The sequence below is a fragment of the Echiichthys vipera genome (genome assembly GCF_963691815.1).
Source record: "Echiichthys vipera genome assembly, chromosome: 3".
NCBI lineage: Eukaryota > Metazoa > Chordata > Actinopteri > Perciformes > Trachinidae > Echiichthys > Echiichthys vipera.
The window spans coordinates 22,158,590-22,168,422 of NC_139828.1; the positions used below are offsets into that span (position 1 = coordinate 22,158,590).

General features: G+C 41.3%; 1 protein-coding gene across 1 annotated transcript in view; it reads right to left on the reverse strand.

The window, feature by feature from the left end:
• cachd1 (cache domain containing 1) overlaps positions 1 to 9,833 on the reverse strand; it is a 72,753-nt gene that overhangs the window by 47,311 nt on the left and 15,609 nt on the right. The window contains exon 2 of the mRNA XM_083940723.1: positions 5,906 to 5,968. Coding sequence (XP_083796849.1) covers positions 5,906 to 5,968 — 63 coding nt within the window. The remainder of the gene's footprint in view (positions 1 to 5,905; positions 5,969 to 9,833) is intronic.

Consider the following 9,833-nt stretch of genomic DNA (forward strand, 5'->3'; position numbering starts at 1 on the left):
GCAGAGCCAAATGATGGATGTCTGAGGCTGGAGGGGGAAAAAACACTCACTTTCCACACGGCACACCCATCATCTTTTAATAAGAAAATATACCCTATAATACAACGCAGGGCTGTTAAAAATTGGTAAAGGCATTGTAACAATTCGTGGAAAAGAACAAGTGCATAAAAGAGGTTTTGAGGTTGTAAGTTCCAGCTCTTATATGAATGCACCTGCTATCTTGTGCAGTACATTTATGAGCATTTCTCTGTGAGAGCCTTGCACAATCCACATTTCAAATACACTAGCAAGTATTTGTCTTGTTCCTAAAAAGGTTTCTCTTCATGAAAATGTGTGTAATATACCATTAAAAATGCACGAAAACCAGGGAGCAGGAAGGAGAAAATCGTGTTTCTAAACAAAGGCATAACAGTTAATTCAGTCAGTGTTGTCTGGGGCCCTTAATGAAGGCCCCCAGACATGCATACATTATACTTTGTCTTTCTTCCTCTGAAGGATGGGGTTCTGGTTGAGCACACATCTTACTGTGCTCTTTTAAAAATTTGTTTCGAGCTCTTTTGGGGAAACTAATAACCAGTTCTGCAGCCACCTCCTGGGGGACATTAATAACCAGCGCACCACCACCTCTTCACAACAGGTTCCTGTTCTTACCTTCTTTGGCTTTGAAAGGATGTTATGGGGAATTGTGAGGAACTGTTACAGATTATCCGCTTAATTTGAAATCTTTCGCATGATCCACTGGGTTTACTCAAGATCTTTTAAAGAACTAATTACTAGTTAGAGCTAGTTACTCTGGGATTTCCTTGTTATCTAAACTCTGTGAAGAGTTGCGAATGATGTGGTGAGCACAGAGTCGGATGTTTTGAGACGCCTTTGTGCATTACTTGATAATAACCACATACATCTGATTTATAAAAGTTCTGAAAAAATGTAGACTGAATTTTATTTTCAGCTTTGTCATTATACTTTATCAGCTTCAAAATACCTTTGGTCTGAGTCTTGTTTATGGCATCTCGTCTTTTCCAGCTTAACGTCACCTTAAAGGCTTCAGTATGGAAATGGGCAGATCTGTCAGACACATTTCAAGCTTCGGAAACAATCCAAGTATGCATATGTGACAAAGTAGGCTGGGTTTGACTCTCAATCTCTCTTGAGCAGCAGAGTCATTACGGTCATCTAGCTGACCACCACTAAAATATCTATAGTCTAATACCTGGCACATTAATTACAGGGCTACAGGATTTTTGTTATAGTTACACTTTCAGTTGTTTTGTCGGACCATATCAAATGTGTGTGTGTGTGTGTGTGTGTGTGTGTGTGTGTGTGTGTGTGTGTGTGTGTGTGTGTGTGTGTGTGTGTGTGTGTGTGTGTGTGTGTGTGTGTGTGTGTGTGTGTGCTCAAGAATTATTAGAGGAAAATAGATGTGGCACAGTTTGATTCAGAGAGCTGCATCAGGGTGTCAGAATACATTTGTAAATCATGTTTGCTAATTTAAATTTGGGTTTAAAACTTCTCATCAAGAGGTATGTATGCATTGATGGCAACAATAACGCAGAATAAAAATTAAAATAATAATAATAATAATAATAATTGCAGTGGTCTGAAAACTTTTCCAAAACCATTGTAAGTTACCTACTCAACCTAGTTGAAAACAGAGAAAGGCTTATTTTCCACAGTAACTGGAGCCCCTTTGTTCACATCCCATAATTACCGGTGCCTGGAAAAGGGCTGCGATTCAAGCCAGCAACAGGGAAATGTACCACGACCCACTGACCGCTTGTACACCTAATCAGCCGTCCGCTATTCCTATTAGGGGTTTAACAGAGGCCTGAGGCACAACCCACAATTACTCCCGCTCCACCACAAGGAACACACCCACACACACCGAGACACCAGCATGTGTGCTCTCACACACAGACATAAAGTTAAACACTCTCACAGAAATGTCCGTGCATGGTAATTAGCTGCAGTGGACTTTGTATTAAAAAGAGGGAAAATGGGCCAGTGTTCAGCTGAGGAGCGTTTCCATAGCTGTGGGATGGGGTGGGGTGTGTGTGTGTGTGTGTGTGTGTGGGGGGGGGGGGGGGTATGAGAATGTAAAACTCAACTTTTAACAGACTGACTTAAGAGAAACCAGAACCTTTGAGCCATGCAAGTTAAAGCTTATGTTACACTCTCCCACAGTGCAGCCAAGGCAAACCTGCGCTCTGCAGATTAACCACACTCTCCCAAACACAGGACTCCTCTCTCCGACCCATCCAACCAGCCTTTGGGGTTTACAGCACCCAGTGGGGTTGGTTCAGCCACAGAAGTGGAGTGAGTGGAACGGTAGCACCCTGACGTCTCGTGTTGGGAGTTTTGAGGTTTGCCAGCTGGCCTTAGACCACAATTACTGGTGGTGGTGTTTACGGCAAGACCAGGACTTAATTTGGGATAAGGTTAATATAGGGATGAGTATACAAGGGGAACTAAGAAACTGCACAGTAGAAACTTGACTTCACAGGTCTCGCTTCTCCTACGATTAAACTGATTTTTGTTGTTCAATTCGTGCATTCTCAAGTGTTGCTTTAACTGACTAACTATCACACTGCAGACTTTGTCCACTCCACCAAAAGACAAATAAAAATAGTAATAATGTCTTTTAATACTAAAATGGGAAAAGCTCCTGCTCCCAAAGTCTCTCATAAAAAGCAGTGTCAGTTTACAATGGAAGAAATGGCACCATAGAGCACGATCTAAGATAACTTGAAGAATAAACTTAGAGCTGAATTATGTCAATTTACTCCACTGCTGCTGTGCATATTTAATGTGTTGGTGATGATTTAATATGCCTGATGTATTTATTTGGGCCTGCATCTATTTTACTCACACCATGATGTTTGTTTGAACATATTGATGATAACAACATGAAAGGAATTTACCAGCTTTAAAAAAGCTGTATTCCCAGACACCGCTATTTTGTGGAATGAAAAGATGTGCCTTACAACAATACAACAACCACAAACTGCTTATTTGATAACAGACTGATGCCATAGATTGTTTGTTCAAATTTATTTTCATACCCCCAGGGAAAAAGGTGGCATACATTTTAGTGGTCTTACGCCTATAACTGACATCCTCAAAACAGGAGAAAATCGCATTTCCATTTCGTTCCATTTCTTAAATGTCACGTTAAGAAGAAATTCATGTACCTGGCCTGAGACTGATGTGACTGCGTAACACTACCTCACAAAAATAGTTGTATACTTTACTGATATGGCACTCCTAATGTGGGCACATTTTTTAATAAACTGGGTGTGTTTTCAGTATCAAATGTGTCTCCAAAATGTGCTCATGGACTCACACAGCTGTTTCATAAGCCACGCTATTAGCAGGGCAAAAAACAAAGCATGCTTTAACGTTTCTATTTCTGTCTTATGAGGAACTAAAGCAGCCGGTACTTTGCCTGGTCCTGACCTTTGAATCCACCCCATCAAGTTAACTTATTCCACTGGCATCATGACATGAAACAGCAGTTTCTCAGTTGAAAAAGGCAATCGATCCAATAAGCGTCGTGAGAGGACTACTGGGACGGGACTTACGTCATTGTCAAGCGGTTGTAAAGCTGTGTTGCCCCGCTTACCAAAGGGAATCTTGCCAATCCTCAACCAACTCCGTATCATTGCTACCTGGGCGTTACATTCAGGTTGAAAAGTCCACGTCATGCCACCCGTTCATCTGCCCACTCTGCTTTCCCTTTAAAACCACTGCAAAATGATCAGCGTCAAGTTATTATAATTAAATAACTTAATTAATTAATAGAATTCATTAATAGAATTCATTATTATATTATATTATTTTTTTTAGAAATTGCATTGGCTATATAAAGCCTGATCTTTATTCAATCGTATTGTAACTCCTAGTACTCGATTATCTAACTTTGCTAACCCATTGCTAAGACACAGCATTGCATGCACGTGAACGGGGGAGCAAGCAGTTTCAATTCATGATATCCCCTGGCAGCCTATGTAAAACAATAGTATAGTCAGGAACAGAGTGGGGGCTTGTGTCATTAGAGAGGGACAGATGTCTCTGTGTTTCTCTGAATAATGAATTTCCAGAGGAGAAACTTGCCTTACAGGCCAGTGGCTCCTCTGTGGAGCTCCTTGCCCTCTCTCCCTGCTCTCTCTTCCTGTGCAGACCCAACCCTCCTAATTGAGCTTCACTTGGGCCCATGGACACAGCCCCTCTACCCAGAGAGAACACACAACCAACTATACCAAAGCTGTCATGAATTAGTTGGCGTGTGCCTCAGAGGGGTGGAAGCTAAAATGCATGGGCACTCTAAGAGCTGTTAAAATATTCCAACAAGGATGTGACATCAGTGCTGCTCTGGGACTGCTGCTTATTAACATCCATGTGATGTCAATTTTAAACCCAAGGCTGCATCCGCATTTCTGCTTTTTCATATAAACACGTCTGAAAACGCATATCGCCTGACCACTTGTACCCCGCATGCGCATGCTGGTGTAAACAGGAGGCAGATTGTAACGGTACTCTGCGATTGAAAATCATAGACGTACAAGCTCAAAATACAGAAAATACTATGGAGGAAGAGCAGCACCAGGGAAAAGTAAGACCTGGGATGTATTTGCTTTGACTGATGATGAAGTGGAACGGTTATTGAAAGTAAAACGAGCATAAGGCGGCAACAGCAGGGGGAAAAACAGATTAGGAGTCTTTGCAAAACGAATACAGTGACATAAGAGCAGTAACAGGAGTGTATCCATCGCTGGACGAAGTCATGACAGATGAAAGGAGTGCCCACACCAAAAGGGGGAAATCACAAAAGGTATGTTATCCTACCTAAGTGATAAGACAGACTGATGTAGGTTTTTGCGTCACTGTCTCCGAAGGTCTCCATTTCTACTCCTTTAGACTAAAATGCAACCCGGAGCTTTCCAACTAAAACGGACTCAGCAGCATTTCCAAACATCTCCGTTTTCGGGGCTAGGAGTAGTGTGGACGCCAGGCATAAACATAGAAAAAGACATGCATTTATCTTAGTTATCTTATTTATTTAGCTTAAGTTTCTGTGGAAGGAATTGCTTTTAGAGAGACTTTCAAATGGCAAATTATTTTTTCTAGTTAGCAAAAGAAAGTCTACATCTCTACTGCGAAGAAGAAAAGGTTCTGCTTCAAGGCCAGTTTGGAGCCGCCTCTGGAATATTAAACAGCTGCACCATTAGAGATATCATACATTTCACACACATGCACAGATGGATACGCTGATGCACATACACACAAACAGGGTCACAGGAGATATGCAAACAAACATCCACCTGTCTGTTCTTGCTAGTGTCTGTTTATCAGTCTGGTGTTTGCTGTCACTGTTCCAAGATCTCTGATGCACACCTTGATGCACACGTGCAAACACACACTAGTGCACACATATGCCCAATCCTGCATACAATCTTCAGACAAGAGACATTCTGAGCGAAATTATTACAATTGAGGACCAAAACGGCTTGTAACTTTAAACTTGTGGATTTAAGGTCATCAAAAAAGAAAATGTCGTTATCTCCTTCGGGCTTTCTTATTCTGTCTCAGTCTGACTGCAGATCTGCACTCATTTTGCAAGCAGAGGGAGAGAGGGAGACGGCTCACAGACAAGTGGAGAAACAGAGAACTTCAAAGCCAATGAGACAGCAGCCGCTGAATTTTAATAAACCCCCCTTTTTCCTCTGATGGCGAGTGTATGTGCGCGTGGGAGTGTGTCTGTTCATTGCTGCTGTATTGAACACTACACAAGACCACAAACAGACACCATCCATGGCACATGCACGCACAGACAGACAGACAGACAGACAGACAGACACACACACACAAAGGGAGAGAGAGGAAAGGAGAAGCCTTTGTTATTCACCTGCTGCACTTCTGTTTCTCCGTTTGATGTCTTCTCCGTGTACACAAACGAGTTGAAAATCCTCTGTGGGGAGAAAGAAGCAGAGACAGCGAGGTTAGATCATGAGGAATGCAGAAGATTTGGATCCAATAACTAAAAACCATCTCCCGAGGAAGAGTATTGGCAGAGTTCTTTTATAGAGTTAGATTTCTTTCCCAGGTGTTGCTGAGCAGAGACCTTTTGTTATCAACACCCTGGGATTACATCTAGAAAAGTCGGTGAAAAGAGGTCGATAGCAAAAGTACCTTTACCTGTGGGAATCTACAAACGATTGCACTATTATCACAAGGCTCGTTTTGAGTTATTTTGTCTTGAGTTATTTTAAGGCCATTTGTGTCTAATAGTAGACTTTTACAGAATATTAATTTATTCATTAAACTATCACTTTATCAGTCGAATAAACTGGGCCAAGTGCAACTAAAAACATACAAAACGAAGTTGATAATACTTTTTAATGGCAATGACATTTTGATTTGTCCAACACAGGTTTACCATTAACTAAAAACATTAATAATAGTTACACTCCATTCAGGTCTTTTAGGTAGCGTGTGTTTTGGCTCACTAATGTTAATGTTATATTAGTTACACTTCTGCTTCTCCTGCAATGAAGGTCAAAAAGCAGCGAGACCAATCATACTGTATATAATTTGGAACATCAACACACAGGAAATAAACTAAATGATTACTTGGTGATGAATTTACGGTGTCTGGTGTTGTGGGTGGTGTAGTAGTGTTGTGATAGTGTGTGGCTACAGGTGATCCATTATCAACACACAGAGTGGCTTCAGTGAGTCACACAGTTACAGTCTTGATTGTAGATCCAGAGCTCAGACAGGTGCATCTGGAGTCATTTTATTACTGGTCCAGAGAGAATGATAGTCCAGTCCTCAGACCCAGACATTAGCGTTCTGTCATTTACATCAGTTTCAGAGTCGAGGAGGAAAATGAGTCACTTGTCTGAATCTGGAGGTCAGCCATAACGCAAAATGAAGGTTTTCATGAGCCCCGATTCACAAGGCGATGTTAAATTTCCGCCCATCACCTTCCAGACTGAAACATTTTTATAGTTCCTGATTTATATTGTTAAGTGAATGGGAAGCGCTGCAGTAAGGCATGGAGAAACTGAGTCCTGGTGTGACCTCAGCCTTAACACATGCCAAGAGAGCTCCAGAAACACATATTAAGAGCTGCCTGAGTAACACACACTCACACCTTCGGTCTCCTGAGTCCCATCAGCTAAACATTTTCTAGCTTTTTCTTAGTTCCTGACACACATAAACACACTTTCCAAACCCAGCCAGCAGTACTGTGTGGCAGCTACAAACAGAGTAACACTAATGTTTGTGTTGTGGCTGCAGACAGGCAGGTGTTTCACTGTAAGCCAACCCACTGTACACAAAGCCTTAAATTGCAAGGTTCCGCACTGCAACTATTTCTTGCTGCCTGTCCACACCTTTTGTTAGATACATTCCAGAGGACACCAATTACCCACAATGCACATATCCAACTAACCTGGAGCTGACTGGCATCACCTGAATGTTATCAAGCCGAGACTACACTTCCCAACAGATCTCTAAAAAGCATTACAAAACAAAGACGTTTCACACTATCAAAAGAAAAAGATGAGAAGCTCCTTCAAGATATACAAGCTTCCAAAACATCAGGAGAGTGTGATTTATAGTAGGATGACTCAAAAATCTATTATTTTTTCCAACAACTCTTTCAAAGAAATGTAACTTAAAGATATAATCTGTAAGATTTTCATCTAGTTAATTGTCTGTTAAGTTCCTGTCTATCAAAGAGTGAGTTAAAACAATGGTGATTGATCATAGGACCCACTAATGAAAGCACCTTTATTTGCTGCTTTGCCCAGAAATACATTTGAGTGTCTGTGGCGACATTCCCTCCCCAGTGACGCTGTTTTCATCGACCAGGTCGGTCTGCCCAGGTGGAGCTAGTCACTGAAGCGTATGCTGCGTTTTATTGTAATCAGGATCGGGAACTAACAACCTCTGAGTCAGGCTGGTAGTAAAGGCAGATGTGTAATAGGAACATGTGTGTGTTTATTGATTTAAGAGGGTAACATATTGCAAGTAAAGAGGTGAATGGTTGCCAACATTTACAAAGAGCATGCATGTGTCCCGTCTGGATATTTATATAATGCCTGAGTAAGGCATGATAGAAGGTGTGTTCTAATGTGTCTGACCGGCACAGGTCCATTTCAACAGACTGAGATGCTGTATAAGACCGTTCAACTTCCAACCCATAGAAAAAGAAACAAAAAAAGAATCGAAGTGAAGAAGTGCAAATGATCAAGATGCATAGTGTCATAAATAGTTCATGTAATAAAACTAATGTTGCCACAGCAACTGGAACATTGTAATGCAGAGCAGTTAATGTATGTTGCCTGGGTTACGGCAGACGCTTCTCTTATGCCGGTTTGTTTAGATGTTTGCACTGTCAGTAAGTTAGTAAATATAAATGGATCAAGCTGACCCTCGATCATTTTACACATAGTGACTGCAAACGTGACAAGATGGAGGTCTCTGAAAGAACAGGCTTGCCCGCAATAACATCTTACCGCCAAAGAGGCGGCTAGAAACAAGGGATCTCAAATCTTTCAGATTATGAATTTAAGGGCACCATAATAAAAGTATGGTCATGAACCTATTAATCTGCTGATTATCTTCTCCATTAATAGACTAACCATGTGGTCCATAAAACACCAGAAACTGTTTGTTGTTGTTTTTTTTGTTTTTTTTACAAAAGACACATTCAGGTTACTATAATGTAAGGCAAAGGACAGCAGCAACATTTGAGAAGCTGAAACAAGGAAATGTTAACCATTTTTTCCTGAAAGATTGTCTCAAAACACAGAGATACAAAGAAGCAAATACACACATGGCAAATCCTCCTTACAATACCCTTTTCTGGAGCATAATTTAGGGCCATTCAGTTAATGTAATTTCTGAAAATTTGATTATATCCAAGGTTGCCTATAAACAAACACACTGCTAATTGTTAATATGTCTTCAACAGAACTTTGACAAAGTACTCAGTTATAATCCCGCAGTTGTTGTTGTTACAGCTGTTTTTGAGCCTATTCCCTTTTTTTTTACAGAAGGCATGAGTCTAACATACACTTTCATTATGTTATCATTACACACACAGCTGCATATTTCACTACTGGGTTATTTACAGCGCAAAGAACATTACAAGTGCAAAACCAAGCCCAGACAGTCTACTGTTACACACCCTTCTTAGTGGAAAAAAAGAGAAGGTCCAAAGAAGTGGAACTGTCAATTAAACACGAAGAAGCAAACACAAACAGAGCACCTCTAAGCAGGAGTCACTCCACTAACATAAGAGCAACTGTAAGGAGATACAGGCACTGGAATGGAGAAACACTTTGTTTCCATTAAGCCAGCAACTCTAAAAAATTGGGAACAGTTCCTGAAGAGAAAGAAAAACTCCTGTTGTTGATTAGCCACAGGTTAGCTGTCATTCCCCCAGTGCCTCGAGTGTTTGTTGTTGGAGCTGCTTTTCGGTTTTCACAGCTATGGAGCAGTCAGGGAGGAATGCTCAGCTCTGAAACCCGAGATGCCTGAGGCTGCCTGGGCCACCGTGAGCCTGTGGCCTCTGCTGACCCATAATCAAACACCGAAATGTACACAGACACATTCACACCAGTAGAGAGGCACACACAGACAACTTCACTGTGTCAGGGGTGTACTCAGTCTCCCTTATACACCTTACTGCGTAGCTCCTCCACGTAGGGCTGGGAAGTATGGGAGACGCCAGAAGGTGAGAAATTTTTTTTCGCATTGGATGTCAAGCACTCTAACTTATTGTAAATGTTTTGTGTTAATTTCTTCGAAAAAACGTTTTC